The following is a 22,623-nucleotide window of genomic DNA, read 5'->3' on the forward strand; positions in this document are numbered from 1 at the left end:
TCTGCTGAGACTTGATTCAAGGTTATGAAAAGATAATTGTATAGCCTCTATCTCCATAACTTAACATTCATTGTATTATTCAGAGTTAATTAAAATTAGTGACCAGATCCTCTGCTGGTGTAGACTGATGTCACTCCATTAACTTCAATGGACCCATGCACATTTATTTATACCATGGGAAGAACTGGCCTGATATTTTTAAAGCTCATACCCATAAAAGATAGAACAAGGAGGATTGTAAGTATTTGAGAATAGATGTCATTCCAATGGGAAAGCAAGTAATCTGGACTTTGTATTCAATGGGATTTTAACCCTAAAAACATTTTAATTCACTAAGGCCCAGGTTCTCAGAGGTATTTAGGCACCTAACACCTATTGAAAACAATGGGAGTTAGGTGCCTCTGAGGATTTGGGCTTTACTGCCTGATCTACTGCCCACTAGTAGGAGTCCTCTAGTGATTCCAGGGGGCAGTGGACTAGGTCTATATGGTCTGTTGCTGTTCCTATTAAAATGAATGATAGCTTTGCCACTCGAATAAATCAGGCTCTTGCACAATACACTCAATCTATTCATGCAACATAAACACCTTTGTCCAGTCTTGTGTCATATCCCTTTGATCTTCCCCTGACTCAAGGCACTTACATTATTAAGACATTATTGTGCTTTGGGCATCATTGGTTAATTCTAACACTAAAAGCATTAATAGATAAACCTGACGATGGAATACCTAAAAGGGGTAAAAATATTGTCCTTTAAACTCTGAAATTTTGAAGCATCGTATGCTCAGCCATAAGAAGAGAAAGTGAACATTTGGGTAACAATTTACCAAGTTCCATCCACTTTTGTAGCCTCCAGATTCACCTCCTCATTGCTATCAGAATATCCTTAGCTACTTAACTGGAAAAAGCAGACAAATGGTGCCGAGTCACTGGCTGTTAGAATAAAACAAAGCCTTGTGTTGAGCAAGTACCTGTCTAATAAAGTAATGCACATTCTAAGTATGGGATTCAATTTTTGCTGGAAGTATTAGTTGCTTATGGTTACAGGAACTAAATACAACTCTATCATTAGGGCTGAAATCTTTGGTGTGGAAGCACATTTCAGTTGTAGCAAAACCATCCCCTAAAGAACTCGCACTGAGTTGAGATGTGGGATCAATGCATCCAGAGGTTTTGCATCGTTTTCTTGGTAGTTTAGATATCTAAACTAATACTTGATTCAGTGAAAGGGCTCTACTGCACACTCAGAGAGGACAGGGCTTAAGTCGTAACAGTAGCAAAGCCATTCCATGGTGGGTGGTACATTGGTGGATGCAACCTGCTGCTCCTATCTGTGTGTTGCTTTGGGCTACAGGACCCACCAACCCACATGTTATTTGTACGTCAACTGGCCACCTTCCTGACCTGCTCACCTCAGCTCCACGGTGTCCCTTCACAGCTCTCTTCTCCCTGGACAGCGGAAATGGCCGTAGCTTTCCTGGGTCCTGTAGAAGGCCTCATGAGTCCATCAAGGGTGCCCCCTTCCCATAGGAGGCAGAGAGAGATTTGCTTTAGGAACTGATGGAGCTAAACTAATCAGAGCCTTGACTGCCACCTTCTTGTCACTTACAGCAGCATGACACAACTATGCTGGAGCGGATGAAACAAATGAATACTTTATATGGGGTAACCATAGCTCCACGCTATGGCAGAAAGCAAAATATTTCCTCCAGCTATTCTTTAAATGCAGCTGCTGTATTTCTCTACATTGAGCTAATTTTAGCCTCGTTTCTGAAAAGCACCAGTCACTGGAATTTTGGCCTGCTGCATCTATGAAATGCTGCAAACATCAGTGGCGTTATATGCAAATGAGCTACTAATAGACCCTAAGTATCACGGAGTAGCCGTGTTCGTCTGTATCCACAAAAACAACAAGGAGTCCGGTGGCACCTTAAAGACTAACAGATTTATGTGGGCATAAGCTTTCGTGGGTAAAGTTGCATCTGAAGACGTGAGGTTTTTTACCCACGAAAGCTTATGCCCACATAAATCTGTTAGTCTTTAAGGTGCCACTGGACTCCTTGTTGTTTTAATAGACGCTAGTTTGGGCCAGATATGGGCCCCAATTCAGGGAATCACTAACCTCATGCTTAACTTAAACATGTGCTTAATTCCATTGAGGTCAATAGGAATCAAGTATATGCTCCAGTGTTTTCCTGAATCCGGGGTATCCATACTGCAGGCCAGGGCTGTCCAAGCTTCTCCAAACAACTCTTCCAAAAATTCTTCCACTCTGAACTGCAATACCTTTACTATTCCAGTCCTAGGACCCTCTTGGCTAAGCTTCAGATGTGCCAAATTGTCTGGTAGTTTTGTGATACAGATCAATGCTCACTAAAGATTTCACGATTAAGGACAAAAGATTTATATTTAGCATTATAGCACTGTCACTGAGACCTCTGTCCCTCTTATCACCAGTTTATCCGCCACTAAACCAATCAGTTCATTTATAATATCGACATGTATTATTTTATGTCGAAATATGTATGAGGGCTTTATGGCTGCTATGAAGAAAGGAAATACAGTCAACAAAATGAAAACTATTTTTGTAAAGTAAAAGTTCAGCATTCATTAGACAGAATTAAATGTTCTCATATGAATTTATTTAACAATGTTTAAATTTTTTTAAATATAGATTTAACACATTTTTACAAGTACATATACAATGTAGCTCATTTAAATTTGCAGACAGAGAAAACCCTCTGCTGGATAGTACCATATATATGAACACCCTCATTAAACCAGATACTTAAGGTAACGTAACATTTATTGTGCAAAGGTCCAAATGTGAAAAGTCTAAGATTGTACAGTCAGATTTGCAGAACTAATCAGTCTAATAAACTAGTCAAAGCTTAGATTCAAGACTATAGAAGACAGAGAAAATTCAAACCATTTTAATATGCAATGTATGCTATGATTGAGACATTGCTATTTAGACTTGTACCTCAAAAATGTGTACTTTTTACCACAAGAATTGTTACTACTATAAGTAGCCCCAATAGTAATTGAACAGAATCTTATTTTTACTCTTAACAAGTGCTCTGTGATCCTATTTAAAATAGGTAGAAATGCATTTGGATGATTTCAAATCTGTTCATTAAGAATGCCAGTAATTGGACAATATTGGGATCTCTAGTATTTGCAGTGATCCTTAATTCAAATGCAGCTGATCTACTGTACAAGTTTCATATTTTTGAGGCTGGATGAGTAATGTTATGTCAGAGATGTGCCAAACAGAATCAGTTCTGTGTACTACCATGCTATGAAATGGACCGTACAATTCCAATGACAGTCATACAGTATCTCAGCAATTCCTTTGTACAAAAACAGTCACTGGAAAATAAAAATGATGTTTTATACAACAACTTTACACTACAACTCAGAATTCCTGGTTCACAAATCAAATTCACATCAAAAGGGTCCCTCATTAATCCACAGTATAAAACATTTCAATCCAATGAGAGTGTGTAAATTCGATATTGCATGCATACCACTAACCCTGTTTTCAATGCAATCAGAATTATCTTTATACAGCCCTGTTTAAAAGTCAAACCACCTGTACATACGTATTACAAAAAGAAAACTAGACAGACAAAATAAATTATGAAACATTGTAATATTCTTTTTTTTTTTTCCAAAAATTCACAAGGTAAGTTCTCAATAAAGATGCTGACAAGTACAGTCTTAGAAGAAGAACATCTGTAGTGCAAATGTGGACATGTAACTTATAGTTATGGCACGTGTTCCAGAAGGACAATACATTACATGTAAACTTGCTAGATACAGGTGTTACCCCTGGAACTCTAAGGGTACATCTACACTACAGGGGGGAGTCGATTTAAGATACGCAAATTCAGCTACGTGAATAGCGTAGCTGAATTTGACGTATCGCAGCCGACTTACCCCGTTGTGAGGACGGCGGCAAAATCGACTTCTGCGGCTTCCTGTCGGCGGCGCTTACTACCACCTCCGCTGGTGGAGTTAGAGCGCCGATTCGGGGATCGATTGTCGCGTCCTGACGGGACGCAATAAATCGATCCCCGAGAGGTCGATTTCTACCCGCCGATTCAGGCGGGTAGTATAGACCAGACCTTAGGCCTAAGTGATTCTTGACAACCCTGAGTTGTCAGTCCGTGGGCCTGATCCCCAGCCCATTGAAATCAACAGGAGTCTTTCTACTGACTACAATGGGCTTTGAATCAGCTATTTAGTGCAAAAGGAAATTCTTTAGCATTATTGCATCATCATCATCATATGACCCAGCCAGAAGATGATCTTACTGTACATTACATTCACACAGCTGCAATAGATCTAAACCCATTCCATACGATGAATTCACTAGAAAAGGTGGCTTTTTTTATTTTTTTGGTTTACTAAAACTGAACTCTTTCATTTGCAATCGACCACAACAAATAAATAGGTAAAGCTTTCAACCTGTAAATTCAATTTCAGGCACCTAAATGAAGTGTCAGGACACTGTCGATTTACTTCTCTGATGAAACTTAATGGATGTCATGGAAAAACAGCAGGCAAAAATAAAATACTGTGCTTTCTGCGGGGGGGGGAGAGGGGAGAATGAAGTTGCAAAGAATGTCTTCCTTTAAGACTGTGACAAACTGCAGTCCCGGTCCGCGCAGATGAAGCTGTGAAATTCTGTGAATGTGATGAATAGTACAGGGTAATTCCAGCTACGGTGCTGTTTCTCTGTAACACCTAGTTCAAAGTCTCCAAAGGAGCATCAAAAATAGGATGCTACTAGTTCACCTTTAATTCAGGGGGAACTAAACTTTCTTGTGTTACACAGGGCAGCATCTATAAAGTAATGAAGAACGATAACATTAAAGCATCTTATTTGAAGAATACATTGGTTCCTGTAATAATGCAACAATGCCTCAGAACTGTGGTCTTCACTAAAAGCAAACTCCCACTAGCTTGAGTGGAAGTCGTGTCCAAGGAAGGACCACAGAATTTGACTTAATTCAGTAATCTACCCGTTGACTAGCACAACCAGTTTGATAGTATCTTCTCTGCATTTATTTTGCTGTGACGCTCAAATGTTCTTTACATAATAACAAAAGATCTACTGCATGGAGCTGATGAGAATATCCACTTGTAAAAAAGTGGGGTCTGCTTTCTGTTTCAAAGGCAAAAAATCAACATGGGATTTAATAGACCCTGCATAAATAATTCTGCTTGCATAAATGACAAAGCTTGTGACTGAAGTCATTAAAGTGCGTACTAGTGCAAACTGCTTCGTTATATTTGCAAAACGGTGAGATTTTCAATTGAATTATTTACAGTATACTTGCTAATGTTAGCAAACATGCTCAGGTAAGCTTGCGAGAGGTCGACATTTAAACCAAAGTACAGAACTCTCTCAAAGCAAGTGGGCTGCTGTCATTAATATTCCCCCGAGAGTGCCACACATGGGTCTAACCCAAGGCCATTGAAGTGAACAGAAAGACTCCCACTGACTCCAATAAGCACTGGACAAGCCAAGAATGCATACTGATAGGCCATGATGGGCCATTATGTGTTACTGATTTCAGTAGAACAAGAGGACAAATGAATGTCCAGAGCTTCACTGTCGTACGAGAGCACACTTTGTTGGATGCATCATGCACCCGGGGGAACTGAAGGGGTTAATTAGGGCAACATCACTAATCAAAATCATGAACACACTTGGTGTTGTTAAAATGCTATTTAAGCAAATGTAAAAGTAACTATAGGCTGGATCCTGCCAAGAGCTCTCAGGGACAGGCGTTGTGGAGCCTCATTAAAATAAACGGGGGTCCACTCATTGCAGCATGAGATCGAACCATGGAAAGAAGTCTCTTGACTTGCTGCTCTTTAGTATTTTTAGGGTCTAGTTTTTCGCGAGGACTCTGCCCATTTTCTCATTTTGCTGGCACAGTGTTATGCCCACAAAAAATGGCACCATTAACGCACCACTGGTATACCTGGTATAAAACATCTCATTGCCTGGTCTCTGGGTCCAAACAAGAGGTAATGAAAGTAAATGTCTAAGGCTTTGCCCAGCGGGGGAATTTTTTACCAGTTCTAACAGAACAGTTACACTGGTACAGGGCATCTAAATATGTTCATCAGGTTACAGAGTGTGTGATTTCCACTATAAAATACTCGATGCTCAGGCACCCAAGAAATTTCTCTCTTCATCTGTTATATCACATCCCCATGTCATTTGTTATTTCCTTTTTTATTCTATGATTATGCATTGATAATCAAACATCTATAAATGCAATCTTATTGAGCATACATTATTTTTGAGCTATCAAATATTTTTCCTGTGCATTGGAGGAGGAGGAAGCACGCTTTAAAAGCACGCAGGGTTGACCTAATTTTGCTTCCACTGCTGTCAATGGAAGAGTTACCACCGACTTCAATGGAAGCTGAGTTAGGCCTACATGGAAAACTATTGACAATCTCCCATCCTTTGTCTATTTTCTTCTTTGAATATCTACAAACACATCACGGGTGCAGCCATGCTTCCTTACTGATGGAGGGCCTGGTTCTGATCTCACCAACATCCGTGTAAATCAAGAGACCCCAGTAGAGCTACACTGGTGTGAGAATAGTGTATGTTAAAAGAAAATCAGGTCTGCAGCCTCTAGGCAGACAACTGGATATATTTATTTTCACACACAGGCCCTCTAACTAGCAAGAAGATCCTCACAGATAGACCCCCTACAGCAACATGCACCCCCTGTTCACTTCAATGGTGCTCCATACAGGCATCAGGATCTCCACCTATACGGAATTATTTCGGGATCAGGGGTGGGATTTTTCAAAGCATCTAGAGGAGTTAGGAGCCCAGTTCCCATTGAGTTTCACTCACTTGGCACTTCTGAAAATCCTACCTCTGCGTCTTGCAACAATGTAGGTGTCCCTAAGCAACAGAAGAGCATGTGAATTTGATACGAAAGACTTCCGTTACATACACTGGCATTTGGGATCAGATATAACTCTACCCTGTTTCCTGCTATTTAAAGGGACAGAACTTTAAAATCATATTACTATTTAAAAAAACAACCTTATTATTACATATAATTAAAATAGAGAATTTTCTTTATTTTCCCCTTTTTCTTATTTGGAAAGCCATGGGATGACATGCCGGGAGATGGATGCAAGATTCACAGGACTTACATGACCTTTGGCATATTAGCTACCGATGAGATTTTCAGAGAATATGTTATTTGATGGTCCATTGTGGAATAGTAGTTTGGATTATCTACTGACCTTCCAGCACACATCGAAATGGTCTTCAGATCCTTAGTGAGGAACGTTTTTATGTGGCCATGTAATATCTGATAGCTAGAACAAGGCACCTTAACCCAACAGCACATGTTTAAGTCTAAGGGGAAGCTAGTGTTTGAATGCTGGTATTTTATGGACATGTCTGTCTAGAAACCCCTTTCACTGTGAGAGCTGCACATTAACACAGGCACTACAGAGTGATTTGCTGCCCTTTAATACAGAAATCCACAGACGACTTGCAAATCCCGCCATGAATTTCCAATATGGTAGAATGTACCCCTTAGTACAGGAATTACAGTGACTTCCCAAAAGCAGGCACGGGCTTGCTTCAGAAATTACAGTGAGTTACAGAGCTGTACCAAACTCTAGTTCACGAGAGTGAAGGATTAGTCTTCCGAACGGCCCCCCAGGCTAGTAACTGATTTTCCCAAATCTTCTATTTTATATCTGGGTAAGGCTTGTAAGGTACTTAATAAATCTTTCTCCATCTTTGTCTGGGCTCTAGAAAGACAGGGCTTGAAATATCTGCTTTACCTTGTACTACAGACAGGTTACAAGTCTGGCATTTTGGACTAGATGGCCTCCTGAGGTCCCTTCCAACCCTGATATTCTATGATTGTTATGTAAAGAAATGAAAAGAACCTGGTGACCACTGGATTAGTCTGGTTACTGCAAGCTCCCTTTTGAGTATAGTCTCGCTCTCTTTGCTGGGTCTGGCATATTTAAAGTGAATGCCATAACCAGTACTGGTCCACAGCACGGTGGGTTAGTCGCCAAATACAGTATTGGTTGGTCTGTACTTGTCATGATACCTTCAAGATCCAGATTCCTTAATGGAGGACAGCACCATCTGCCCAGGAGTTGCAAAGCTACAACAAAGTAGGAGCTCAAGGGAAATAGGCAGGACCTACACAACAAAGAACCCAACACAGAGGGCAGTCTCCTAGGAGAAACCTCTCCCCACTCCCTGAGTGAGTGATACAAATGTAAGTACTTTTGTTTTGCTTATTTTGCAGTGGGATCCATGTTTAAATAACCAGCCTGAGGCCCTTTATGAAAGAGCCTCACTTTGCATTGGTCCTCTAAATAAATAACCAGGCCCAGAGAGAACTTGGAAAGGTTCTGGCCCGATTTCTTATTTTGAGATGGTGTTTTAGTTTGCTTGACTTTTAATCTCCGATTGAATCCGGGGCGAGGCTGCCAGGGTGAATCTTGATGTTGAAGTCTGGGAGGAGCTTTGGGATAGCGCTCAGAAGATCCCTAAGATGGAATTTTAAGGCATAAAACCTTGCTTTTCTCATTCAGTTTTGAGTGTTCCTGAGCATGATTTTGCACTGAAATTGTAACATCTCAGAATCTCCCATGGTTTGATCATGAAACTCTGGGCGACACAGTTAAGTCAGCTTAACTGCTCTGCTCATGGCTGGGCAACATTTCAAGCCCTGTGTGATGTAATTAAACCAACATCAGCCCTGATGTAGACACCACTAGGCCAAAGGGAGAATTCTTCCATCGCCCTAGCTACCGCGCCCTTGCAGACCCCTACAAAATTTCAAATGGAGGTTAGGACCCCTTTGGAAATCTTAGACATAGTCTGCAGATGCAGGGCCGGTGCAGTGATACCACTGAGGCGTTTTTAGTGTAGACATCCCCTCTGTGGTTTCAACTGTAAAGAAAGTAGAGAAATATGGATATTTCTCTCTCAGGTTCTGATAAAATCTGTTCGAAAGCTTTCACATTTTAAATTTTCTAAGAAAAACAGTAAAAAAAAACCTGGATAAATGCATGTGAAAATTTTTCCTTTTTTTTTTTAAGCAGTTCTGCTTATAACCCTCAGTCACACACTTCCAACTCTGCAGCACGGTAAGATGACGTTATACCTGGGTAGTAAGACAAAATGTGCAGGAATGCCAAGTGGTTGTAAAGGTGTTTTCTTGTATCATCTGTCTCCCCTCTAGGTCTGGATTTATACCAAGAATGATCATGGGGGAAAATACATTTTAGAATCTATGAGTCTTTCACAGAAACCCAGTCTATCATCAATAAACGTTAACCAGTAAGCCAGCAGTCAGCTGTGAATAAAGTGGTGAGGCCTATCAAAACTGTATCCGGGCTGGTCCAAAGTCCAGTAAAGTAAATGGAAAGACTCCCTTCACAGGATTTTGGATCAGGAATGAATATCTTTTTAGAGAGTGACATGATTTTGCCGAGGGGATATTATATTCACCCAGGGGACCAAACTTGCAGCAATGTGCAGACAAAACAGCCATGGAAATCCCTCAATGGCTGTACTCCATCTCTTCGCCCATCATACAGTACCAAGTGCTCTTGCATTATCTACGTTTTTAAATATTTGGCATTATTTTGCCAGTGCCTTCATCTTAAAAATCACAACAAATTCTTAAATTGTCAACAAAATAGAGCATCAGCTTCATGTACTACTTTTGTAAGCTTTGGGGAGGAACTGCTTTCATATGATTAATTGCTTTTTTCTGTTGAGTTTTACATAGCCAAATTTGATACACAAAATAAAATGCAAGCCATGGTTTATAAAAATCTGATTCCAGTTCTGAAAATATTTCATATATGTTTATCGTATGATACCTGCGACTTTGGCAGTCCGAAACCTACAGTCGCCGATTACTATCTGCAAACTGTTGACAGGAATCCAGCCTTCTTTTCTTCTGTTCAGGTTTTTCACCAACCTTTGAATGATAAATGTATTAGTGGAAAACATGGACAGCTTTATATCAGCAAGGGACCTATTACACACAATGTTCATTGTTAATTTTGAAAAGTTACCGAACATAGACAATACATTCAAATCAGTGGCCTTGATTCGGCAAAGCAAGTCAATGGGACTTAAGCATGTGCTTAAAGTACTTTGCTGAATCAGGATCTGGGTGTCTGAAGTAAAGCACCCACCATCAGTCTCCCCGAGCCAATGGCTCATTGGGCTGACATGCTTAAGGCACATCGGTTTCGTAGCCAACCGTACATATGGGAGTGATGTGATCGGCATCACGTCCGACTGGCTTTGCAAGCCACTGCTTTAAATAAAGCTCTCGCTGCTCATTGGTTAACACTTGCAAAGCAATTTGAAGAAGAAAAACGCCTTGTAATTGCTAAGTGCTATTATTAATTGCCCCAGAGGAACAAGACCCAGAGCTGAGCTGCAGAGGACAGGGAGGGGACAAAGGCAAAGAGCAGTCCTTCAAACCAAGGCTTCAAACAGAAACATCAGGTGTTTAAAAAGGTCTTTCTCGCAACGTGTTTGATTTTAATGTGATTCATTCAAGCTGGGAAGGGAAGGGAAACCCAATCACAGTTTCCAGGTCAAGAAGAATGGAATACACCGTTTGTAAGGAGGCTCAGGGTCTGGCTATCCTGCAGTCAGTGGGTGTGGCTACAGCTCAGGTAGACATAGCCGAGCTCGCTCTAATCTAGCTAGCTCAGATATCAGAGCAGCAAGGCTGCGACAGCATGGACTTCAAAGCACACTGTACGAGTCCCCCTGCCCCACAGAACTCTGGGTAATTACTCATGTGGCTTCACTAATCTAAACGTCTAGTCAAGCTGCAGTAGCTCCCCACGATTGCAGTTTAGACCTGGGCTAATTCTGTAGCTTTCCAGTAGAGTACACACACTAACAAAGGTATAGCAGATATATTCGGAGTTAAATTGGATTGAGCATAGTTACCTTGTAGGTTCCTGGAGGTAAGGTAAAAGAAATCTAAAATACTTACCATTGCCCTTCCCCGTCCTCCTGCAGAAGTTGAATTACATCCCCGTTTTTAACCAGCAGGTCCTCCGAGCCTCTTTTCTTGCAGTCTGCTAGGGCTTTATATTTTCCTGGAGACTAACATTAAAAAGAAAATTACTTCACAAGAACTCTGTTCCACAACACGGTGTAATTAATTTTTGAACAGTCTTTATTCCTGGCTGCTGTGGGGAAAGTGGTACCCTTCTTGGCTGATGTATAATAATAAGCAATCATGCAACAATGTTGGAGATAAGTATTCACATGCAACCTGCTTTCTTAACACTTCTATAAACACATTTTTATCTACAAAAGACAATTACTGTAATACATGCAGCAACTGATAACATGCTATTAAAATCAAATTAAGTGGTGCTGAGAACTACTTTTCTTCTTTTTCCTGAATCCAGATAGTATCTAGAAGAAAAATGATGCTTTTCTCTTCTGGTACTTTTGTGACTTCCATGTCTTATTTTTTTTCTGTACATCAAGTGAACATTTATGGCGCTAGTGCTGCAAGTTGTAGAGAGCGCTCGAATGTACTTTAGATATTGATGCAGGTAGCGGTCCTGATCTCAGGCGGTGCTCTGTTCCCCTTGGCGAGCACTCACACAACAACAACAAATATTAATAGGGAAAAAATTACTGAGGTCAGATTGAATCCTCCCACCCCAGTGCTGCTTGGAAAAAAAAATCCCTCAAAATTGTTTGAAACTCGGGACCAGTAGAGGAGACAAGCAGGGACATGTTTACACCCTAGGCGCTTTCATGCTTCTGCTGGTATGCCAACAGGACCAAGAGCTTCCTTATTTTTCATGTTGTCCAATGCTTCCTCAACTACTTCTTCAAGGACTGGTGCCATCAGATCCTGGTTTGGTTTTATCACCAGGATGGTTCTCTCGGATTCTCTTCTTTCAGAAGCCTTTCAAAGTAATTTCTCTTCCTTTCCTTAATTTGGTCTCGTTGATTAACATATTTCCACGTTCATCTCTAGTGACTTGATCTCACCAATTTACTTCCCTTATTGCCAGTCTGTATATTTCTCTCTCACCGACTTTGTTTCAAGATGGGCCTATCAGCCTTCCACAGCTTTAGCCACAGTGGCTGCCAGCTCTGTCTTCATTTCATACTCTTGAAAATCCTGCTGTTGGAGCGTTGCTTGACATTGTTTAAACACTTTTTTCTCCTTGATGCCCTCTCGAACTTTCTCATTCCACCACCAGATCTAACTGGAGAAAATGACTCTTGCTTTTGCACATTCTTGAGTTTTGCTTGCAATATGATTCGGCCATTGAGTCATATTTTCTCTTAGCCCTTCTAAAGAAATCTTTTCCAACACTTTCATTTTAAACTCCTTGCTAACTTCGTTAAGCTTCCACCTCTGGTTTGCTGTATTGCTTCGGACTATTTTCTTCTCGTGTATGATACGTTTCCAGAGTCAAGAACCAGCAAGTCTATGCTGGGCTGCAATGTTTTCCCTTAAGATGACCTGACAGGTTTTTGATGTTCTTCAGCTCAGCTTGGCTTATCAGGAAGTAACCTACCTGCACCCTCAGCCTTTCACTCTTATAGATAATCAAATGTTCTTCCTTCTTAGTGAAAAGTGCATTCATGACTCAGACCAAATCACACGTCTGGGTGCACTGTAAGCTAGTTTCCCCTTCCTTGTTCTTACGGCCAAATCCATGGCTGCTCTGGTACATTTAGAAGCATTTAGTGTCTCTCCCCAGTGACCATTAAAGTCAGCTCCAATTATGACTTTTCATTCTTTATCACTTTCTGCACAACCGTGTCCATTTTCCCCAGAAATCCTTTGTCTTGTTTGCCACATCCCACTTAGGGTTCATATGCACATGTAACATTTAGGGGGGCATTTTCAAGAGCTAGCTTAACCAAAATGTATTCAATATACAGAGACAAGGTGGGTGAGGTAATGTCTTTTATTAGACCAACTTCTCTTGGTGAGAGAGACAAGCTTTCAAGCTACACAGAACTCTTCTTCAGGTCACCAACAGATAAAAGATATGACCTCGCCCACCTTGTGTCTCTAATATCCTGGGCCCACCCCGGCTACAACACTGCATACACCAATACACAAAAGGCATAAGCAAATACAGATTTTAACAAAAAGAGAAGTCTTACAGTGGATATCCTCAGACACACTATTTTGTGCCTTTGAAATAAACCATTTTTATATGCATCACTAACCAACTGGCTCCCATCTTCTTCTTCGGTGTCTGAGCAATTAGAAAGGTAATTGCTGGACCAGTCCTCAAGCCCTTCACAGATTTCCACAGAGTGTGACATTTTAGACCAACCTGCAAGAAAATATGTTACTTAGTGCCTTAGTTTAAATAACTGATATATTTTTCAGCTGTTGGTTTGGAATATAACACACTGCAGTGTAATATTATGCACACAGAAAGATCTTGCAAACTTGTACATACTTTGGTTTGGCCTGTTTTGTGGTGATGAGCTGATACTATCCAACATTACAGGACTGGTGCGTTCAGAATCATTTTCTTCTGAGCTTATGGAGGCTCTATGCTGCTTTCTGAAATGTATAAAAGAAATATGTCACTGTTTTAATTTTCAGATATTGGTGAAGTCTGTTCAGTTTGGCAAGCCAAGGATCTAAGCAGGTACTTCAAGGTGCTTTTGAATACATCAATGACTATAGTGGCATATAATCTCGATGTCTGTATTGGTTCGGAAGGGGGACGGGACAGACACTGCTAAAGCAATTGCTTCTCCAGGCGCAAGCACCATATTAGTTGTAGATTTCTTCTGACTACACCCTACTGCTGAGATTATAGGAAATGTCCTTATGCATGCAAAACTCAGAGCTGTTGTTTCTATGGGAGTTCTGTGCACCAATCAATATGGACTTCCTGTGGAGGTTTTAGACAGCGGGTGAGATTCTATGCTGTGCCTCTAAGAAGCACAGCACAGAATTCACAGCTCAGGGGAGGAGGTTGGCTTTAAGCCACTCTGGGTCCTTTCTAAGCTATGGCAGCTTCTTCAGCACTGCCCAGCACCACCGCAGTACTGCATGCTGTAGCTTCATCCCCAACATGCCCCTCCTGCCGCCAGCTGTGTTCCTATCCCAGGGCGTGCAAGGAGCTCCTTCCAGAGGCAGTCTTACAGCTCTTTTTCACAGTGCTGCACCAGTGGAATCCTCTCCGGCTGGATATGGGGCTCTTAAGGCCCCTCTCCACTTTTCCAGCCCTTCTACATGGCATAAGGGGACCAGAGTGGGGGCGTAGAGCTCACCCAGAGAGTGCCTGAAAGGCTCTGGATTTGCAGATGTATGTTAAATTGTGAACATAGATAATTATTTTTGTTTTTCAAATCTGTCGAGCTCATCTGACTTACCCATCACTCAGCTGCGGGGAAAGTTGGATCTGGTCTGTAAACACACCGGATGGTTTCTTCTCAACTGTGAGTAGGTTGCAAATATTGTGTTAGTTAACGTGGTTTGTTAAATCACTCAGAGCCGTCACCCACTCCAAACAGACAAAGCGTGACTTCAAACATCAGCCTTTTTTGCACAAATCAGTTTTTTAAGGCAAAGTAGAACCTCATTAATTTGCACGAATAACTGCAGATTAGTTGGATTACCAACTTTTGCAAATTGGGGAGTTAGTCTTTGATTCAGCATGGTCTCTTAGTAGGCACCCCAACTGTAAGCATGCAAGTAAGTCCATTAAAGTCAAGGGATTACTCGTGTACCTAAAATAAGGCAGGTGCTGACGTACCTTGCTGAATAAGGGCCTAAGAGAACAAATATGAAATTTAAAAATATCAAGATGCTGACCTCAAAAAAGGATAATGCTGATTTATTTTCGACAAGGGTAATCTGCCTTTACTTATAATAATACTGCCTGTTATGCTCCTATATGCACTATAATATTGTTCTTAAAAGTAATGAAGTATCAGTAATAGGAGACGTCAGCTATTTGATCTTTTGTGAAAAGTGGAGTGAAGCTGCTATTTCTCTTGGGTTTGCAAATTAGCAATGTGAGCATCAGAAAGGTTCTGCTGTAGTGAACACCAGCAGGAAATGGTTCAAACGTACCTTTTATAAGCTCCTGCTGCTTGAACAAAATTTTTCTCATTTCACTTAACCACGCCATCTTCACATCTACTGTTGGGGCCTGAAAGAGGAGAACGATTTGAAATTCGGTGGCTTTTATGAATCCCCCGTTATAAAATTGAGTTGAGTCTCAGTTATCTAAACTGTAATTATCCAAAAATCCCTATTATCCAGAGCAAGGTTATAGCCTCTGATGACTATTCATTATATTGAAAATGTTCCTGACTCTCCAAAATTATTTAAAGTTCTCCATCACATTCAGATAGCAACGGTTGTACTGTAAATGGAAATCATGTAGCGCTCATCACAACACAAGGGGTGCCGTCAAAAGTACGTGGGCATGTCCCATTGACGCTTTTTCTAAAACACCCAAAGGCAAAACCTGCCTATGAATAATCAGCTCCCACTTTTCAATGTGAAAAATGGAGCTGGTTCAGAATTCTAAGGCAACACCACACACATTCAAAATACCACGCTTCAGTGTTTTTACAACTGGATTTTCAAGTAAATATAAAGCCAACCAAACATTTTCTTTCAACAGTTTTGTTTAAAAAATGGCCAGAAAAAACCCCAAAATATCTAGGAAGAGATGTGGTCAGGCCAGGAGCGCTTGTTTTATAGATGAACTGTAAGCTTCTGAAAATAGCAATTTCTGGTGCAATCAACGCCACAGCCTAACACCTAACATGGAAAGCAGTTCTGTTACCTAACAGCAATGGTGCATTTCTCACGCATTTATTAAATAATGTAGCCATTCCATGACCTCGTTCATAAAAGCCACTGAATAGATTAACTAATGTCCAACGCTGGATTTGAACAGGAATGAAAGGCTCTGTTTCCAGTTAGCAATCCAGTCCTCTTCTTAGAGTACTTTAATAATTATGGATTTGCTGCCTGTGATCAGACACAACAACCTGCATATGCTGTCTCCACTACTCGACCTACACACCCAGAGATATACAGCCAGAAATATAGGTTGAAATCCTATGAAAACATTGGGAGTTTTGCCATTGACTTCAATGGAGACAGGATTTCACCCAGAGAGTTAATAAAATTCTCTTAAAATACAGATCAAAAGTTTGGAAGAAAGATGTGTCACATCCTGCAGTGACATTTCAGTGCGACCATGTGTTTTGGAAGGGGTATCGATTAAAGGTGGCTGGGAAACACACTCCCTGGGAAGCTTAGCTCCAAGGCAGCCTGTCTGGAAGATGTGAAGGAGCTTGGGAACCAGGCTGCAAGCCGGTTCAAGACCAACACTAGTATCAATGTTTATTGATTTAAGTTACAGTTTCCACAATATTCCTTTAGCACAGGAGGATTTTCTTACCATTATACTATGCAGTTTATGTTCTTAATCTTAAGCATGGCCCACTGCAGATGCCACTAAACAAAGGCAGCATAAGGTCTATTAATCTACCTGACCATTATTGGTCTAATAGAGCAGCGAGGGAGCTGAACAGAAACGGTCCACACATATTTGCCAGCCAGAGTTCCAAGTTCACAAAGAGACAGGCAATTCTTAGCTGAATATCCACCATTTTAAACAGCACTATGAGGATATAAAAATCAAACATGGCATTTTAAATATCACACACCTGAACAACGTACACCTCTTCTCGTCCGCTGTACCAGATCTCAAATTTTCGATGATCCCCCTTCACATTTTCAGTGATTCCAACTGCATTCATCTGTTTTAAAAGAATCACGTCCTTTTAGTCTAATCTGAAAACTGAATGTCTTTCAGACCTTTACCATGAATTCACACATTGTGTTCATCTTAAACAGTCCCCTAGTTCCTCCATCCAGCCCGAAATTAACAAAGTTCACCAAAAATGTTTATTTTCAGCAGTGACTGAAAGTGGTTATCACACTGGGCATTTTGCTTTGACTGTTTGTAACATCTATAGAAGGTTTCTTGGAGCTACCAGTGCCCCTCTGGGGACTTTCCAGAACATTCATGGATCAGTGGGAGTGATTTAGAAGAGGGATCATAAGCCTGAGTCTCAGGCCTTTGCCACAGTTTGTGCATCAACTTCTCACTGAGGAGAAGATTTAAAAAATAACCCCAACCCTCTCCTCATTTCAGACACAGCATCCAAGTTTCAGCGCAGTTCTGCTTTTCACCCAGGTCTACCATTAAAGGTCAACATTTCGGGGGGAGGGGGGAGAGGAGAGATGTACATCTTGAGCTACCTTGGGCAGCAGGCTTCAAAATCTCCAGCTGGGAGAGCTCAGCAACTCTGAAAATCAGGCCGAAAGCTGGGCACCCAAAACCAAAACCACTTTTGGTAATTTGGCTGGAGGTGACCAAGGCACAAAGAGATCATGTGGCTTGTACACGACAAACAGAGCCAGTGACTCAACTAGGATTAAAACCCGAGAGAGGTCTAGCCGCCAAGGAAAACTTTGCCCTAATTCTTAAACGTACCACCAGATTCCTGCCTCACCAGCAACGGATACTAAGCAATATTTTAATACTGGGCTTATTCCTCTCCAGTGCATTAACATGCTTCTTGATGGCTTTTACAGCACAAGGAGCTAGGAATTGACAGCTAATAATTAGATGGTCCAAAAAGGGCAAACATTATTGCAATGTAGTGTTTCAAACCAGCTCTAGTAATGATGTATTTTGTTGCATACGTCACACACACACACACAGAGCTTTCTGTCTGAATGAAAGAGACAGTATACAAATTAGGCCACCTGGGTAAACCTTCTGTTCCTATCTGTTTTTAAAATGTTGGCACCATTATCCGTAACTAGGAAAGATGTCCTCAAGGAAACAGGAAGTTGCTAATTAGCTTCCTTCGTTTCTGCAGGCAATTTCCAAACACTTTTGGGTATAAATACCCAGAGTTCGCCGCAAACTTCAGAGAAAGCATTTACCCCTGGATGCAGAAAAGGAATATCAGTGAACACGTCTTAGCTAATGTCTCTTTTCTGGGTCTATTCCACTGGCTCGGTGGCAAACTGGACTTGCAAATTGATGTTTTGCAAAATTCTGCATGCCTGCACTGAAGAACAGGGTCAAGTTTTCAAAGGTGCCTCAACCCAGCCTCCATTTGCTCCCCTACAACTGTGTGTATATAAAAATACCCGTGTTCAAGAACCGTGCCCACTAAAACCTGCTGCACAGGAGTTAGTACTCTCAGTGCACACAGAGATAAACAGAAACCCATATGGTGCCAGAATGCTGCAAAAAGCCAGATCTGGCTCCATTTTTTTATAATTAAATACTACAAGAGCTGAGAAATTTTCCCCCCAAATGATTCAATTTCTATTATTTGTGCATATTTTGGCATAGGGATTTGCAAGGTTGTTTTTTTAATTTTTCTCTCTCTTTTTTTTTTAAACGAATGTTCTCAGTGTTACCCAAATATCATTCAGATGCCACAAGTGATGGTCTAGAAGATTATATACTACTGGAATCAGGAATAAAGTAGCCAGGAGTAAGTTACTGTAATAGTCTTAAACCAACTCTTCTCAGAAAAGTACTTAAAATATTATCCCAAGTCTTACAGATATACAGCTCTCAAATGAAGTTATTCTGATAGATTTCTCAGTTCCACAGCTTCCACTAAATAGATTTCCTAAACTAGACATCTCTGAAAAACATTCTTCCTGAGCAAAAAAATGATTCGATACGATCACTAATCAAACAAATCCAGGGCTCCAGAAACACATTTCTGCCCCTCATGCCACCAATACGGAAAAGAAAATAATTCTTTTATCACAAATCACTCGGCTCTGCAGCACAACAGCTGGAAAGTGATGCAGACCCAGACAAATGTTAAGACTGGCTGAACCCTGGATTTTCTCTTCTGAACAAAGATTCCCCATGCAGCCACTCTGGAATCTATAAAAGCACTCAGGAACTTTTCCTACAAGGAAAGAGAAGCTCTCAAGAAACAAAAAGATGATGTTTGGAAAAACAAACAAATATTGAAATAAATGGCCCGGTATTTATTGGTCTCCCATTGCACTTGCTAATGTGTGATGAGCTGAACAGATTTGAGAGAGCATAACATATTTAAAGAGATTCTGAAGTCAGTGGGAGTTCCTTAGAGGTTCCATCCAAGTCAGTGGGAGTTCCTTAGAGGCTCATCCTCTAAATACAGATTTGTTTGGCTCTAAAACACACACACACACATTATTATTATTATTAGTCACTAGAGGCTGGGCACTGTGCTGGCCCAGAGGAGAACATGGCCCCTGCCTGGAGGAGCTTTCCACATGGAATGCACTGGGAGGCCCGTGGAAAGGGTCCATCTTAACGGGGTGGGCGCTTTTCAGTATAATGGGAGAGCGATAGCATTTGCACTGATAATGGTTAGCACTTGTGGGCATCGTGGAAGCTGGCGCACAATGGGCCCTAAGAAAGGCAGGAAACTGGAGAATGATAGATTGGGGTTTCTCTGACCTTTGCTGACAGCAGGGTCTGTAGGTGCCTTGGGATAGCTGTTTACACCCCTTGAGTTCTGTTCTATGCTATTTCTTATTGAAACTTACCTTTTTAGTAGCAACTAATCCTTGCCAAAGGAGGGAGGGTAGCGAGAGAGGAAGAGGGGTCATCTACTTACCGACCCAACTACACAGACAACTGGGAAGTCAGGTGATTAGCAGCCGTTGCTCAGACATTTCCAGGAATCAGAGGGTGCAAGAACAGGGTTCCTTGCTCTGGCCTAAGAACGGGTTCCAGAGACGGCCTGGCCTTGCTGTCTTCTTGCCTCAGCAGGGACTGGTCTTACCAGGAGGCCTCAAAGCCTTGGCAGTGATTGAGAAGTTTGAGATGATGCCTCATTATCCCCATTGGCTTTCAGACCGAGCTTTAATTCAGCAGAATCACATGACTGGACTACAATTTCCCTGATCCTTAAGGGAAGGAGCACACTCGTGTTTCCCAAAAGCACATCCCTGTCTCTCATGCATGGCTTGCCCAGGACATGATTTCACTGACAAGTGTCATCTGATCTTTGAAATGAAAGATTTGTCTGTGATTCTAATTTGGGGTGTTGCCCACTGTGTGCTTGGAGAACAAGGGAGGTTGTGGCTTAATCAGAAAAGATTCTTTCATTAGGCTGGCAGTAATGGTATGCACATCGTGACTATTAATAGCTGAGAACTATTGTCTAGATAAATAAGACTTTCCCAATTCTGAAAGCTGCCTGTTTATTACATAAATGCAATTTCCCGTCATTACTAGGTTTTCCTTACTTTCAAAAAATGCTTAAAACTGTATGAAGAGGTTTTATCATATCCATCTCCATGCTCCTCTCTCTTCTTACAAAACACCAGGGCTTTGTCATACAGGAAGAGGTGCCTCTGCATTGGTTTGAACCTGGCAAGATCCTTCATTTTTGTAGGGCCTTTCCGGTGTCCTGCCCAAACACTGAACGATCCTTGCATCAATACTTTTCCAAGTTCACTCAAGTCCCCCTGGTAATAACACAGCAAATAAATAATCACCAGTTAAAAATTTAAAATATGCACTGTAACAAGGTGGTCTGTCCCCTTTAAGGGCAGGTGGGGCCCAGGGCCAGCCAACCCTGTCCCAAGGCCTGGTTGCTCTGAGAATAAGTCTCCCTGGAAGGATCAGCAGACCAAGCTGGAAATGGAGGCCAATTGCCAGAAGTGACGCACAGACCAAGGAAGGAGGGCTGTAGTTACCCTGTTCCAAGGGGAAGAGGTCCATTGGGGGAAGAACTGGGAAGCTGTGGAAACTTATCAGGAGTGATACACAGCTGAGGAGAGAGGGCTGTGAATACCCTGTTCCAAGTTCACGGGGGGAGTAATTTGAACCCAATTTGAACCTAGGAAATATCCAAGGGGAAGGACTTTCTGGAGAAGCCAGGGTCTGGAATGGGACCAGCAGAGCTTCCCTGCTTAGGGGGAACAAGAAACCATGACCTGAAGCCTCAGGAAGGACAAGGGTTTGAGCCCCGAAAGGTCCAAAGGAACGGTGTTTCAAGAGGATTTAATAAATTAGACCCCAAGAGGGAAATTCTATGAAAAAGCCCTGACAGTGGGTGAGTTATTGGGTGAACCAGGAGGGAAACGGAGATTGTGCCACAAAGTGGCTTTGCTCTGGGACTGCACCTGCAACTTGCCCTTTGCATGAAAACAAAAAAAGGAAGTGTTTACCCAACTAATGCAATTAGAGGAAAGATCGACACCTGGAAGTGTTTTCTCATCCTATTCATTTTGTAACTGTCTTGTCTACTATACTTTTTAACGTCATATTTATTCACTTTAGATTTTATTCATTCCCTAAAACAACAAGGAGTCTGGTGGCACCTTAAAAACCTTGTTGTTTTTGTAGATACAGACTAACACGGCTACCCCCTGATTCTTATTCTTTCCCTGTCTGTTTGGACATTCCCACTGAGATGCCCAGAACTTTGGAGTAAAAGGTTTTTCATTACCCAGATGTACTTACATCATATCCTGTTATTGAAATTTGATGCATAGAGTCATTGACTGATTTTAGTAAATCCAACATTGCAACCAGAGCTTCTTGCAACTCTTTAACTCCATCACAGCTTGTGCTGTATTTTAGCAACTCCTGTAATTAGAAATCAAAGGCTATGTGTTTTTACTTGAGTGTAACACATTTTCTCCATTGCCCATGAAATTGCAATAATTCAGAAGCCAGTGTATCCTTTATTTTGTATCTTGGGGGAAATGGAACATTTGAAATACATTCACTGTTGTAAGGAAAATGTGTCACATAAGTACCACATTCACACACAGCATTTTTCTTGGCTTCATTAAAGACAGTCAGTGTTGGTTCAGGGGAGGTCATATTCAACTATCCTCCCAGAGTTCTTTGAAGATATTGCTGCTGTGATAAATAAAGGACATGCAACCGAGACAATAGGTTTCACACATCAGAGAATAATATTCTAGGAAAAGAGAGTCATAGAACAGCGGCTAAAATAAGATACCAAACAGAAGACTATCCTAACAGTGGGAGACCCCAGATAACTATAGATGAAAACCTTTAACAATGGACAGAGGCAGTAAGTGAGTAACCAAGGTGTCAGTGTTTAGAAATTGTATTATCCATAATATATACACATACAAAGTTACATTATATAGCCGATCTATTTCTTTCTCTCAGTTATAACTTTGTATGTACATCCCCCCACCTGAGAGGAAGGATAGTCCAGTGGTTAGGGTGCTAACTTGGCCCTTGGGAGACTTGGGTTCATTTGCCTGCTCTTCCATAGACTTCCCGTGTGACCATGGATAAGTCACTTAGTGTCTCTGTGCCTCAGTTCCCCCTCTGTAAAATAGGGACCACGGCCTTTCCCTATGTCACAGGAGCGTTGCAAGAACAAATACACTAAAGTCTGTGAGACACTCAGCCAGGATGGTGATGGCTGCCATAGAAATACCTAAGAAAAAGTAGACATGCCAATGTGGTAAATTGCATTTATCATGCTCCTTT

At 41.3% G+C, this 22,623-nt stretch overlaps 1 protein-coding gene across 1 annotated transcript in view; it reads right to left on the reverse strand.

Moving 5' to 3' along the window:
* Window positions 1-2,615: 2,615 nt before the first annotated feature.
* Window positions 2,616-22,623, reverse strand: part of MCF2 (MCF.2 cell line derived transforming sequence) — a 92,733-nt gene continuing 72,725 nt past the window's right edge. Inside the window, exons 21-30 of the mRNA XM_054040630.1 lie at window positions 21,610-21,735; window positions 20,388-20,609; window positions 16,769-16,861; window positions 15,153-15,231; window positions 14,450-14,513; window positions 13,522-13,628; window positions 13,283-13,392; window positions 11,061-11,173; window positions 9,919-10,019; window positions 2,616-4,851 (exon numbers count right to left, since the gene is read on the reverse strand). Of these exons, the coding sequence (XP_053896605.1) occupies window positions 4,811-4,851; window positions 9,919-10,019; window positions 11,061-11,173; window positions 13,283-13,392; window positions 13,522-13,628; window positions 14,450-14,513; window positions 15,153-15,231; window positions 16,769-16,861; window positions 20,388-20,609; window positions 21,610-21,735 (1,056 nt within the window). The 3' untranslated portion in view covers window positions 2,616-4,810. The remainder of the gene's footprint in view (window positions 4,852-9,918; window positions 10,020-11,060; window positions 11,174-13,282; window positions 13,393-13,521; window positions 13,629-14,449; window positions 14,514-15,152; window positions 15,232-16,768; window positions 16,862-20,387; window positions 20,610-21,609; window positions 21,736-22,623) is intronic.

Source organism: Malaclemys terrapin, chromosome 9 (genome assembly GCF_027887155.1).
Source record: "Malaclemys terrapin pileata isolate rMalTer1 chromosome 9, rMalTer1.hap1, whole genome shotgun sequence".
Classification (NCBI taxonomy): Eukaryota; Metazoa; Chordata; order Testudines; family Emydidae; genus Malaclemys; species Malaclemys terrapin.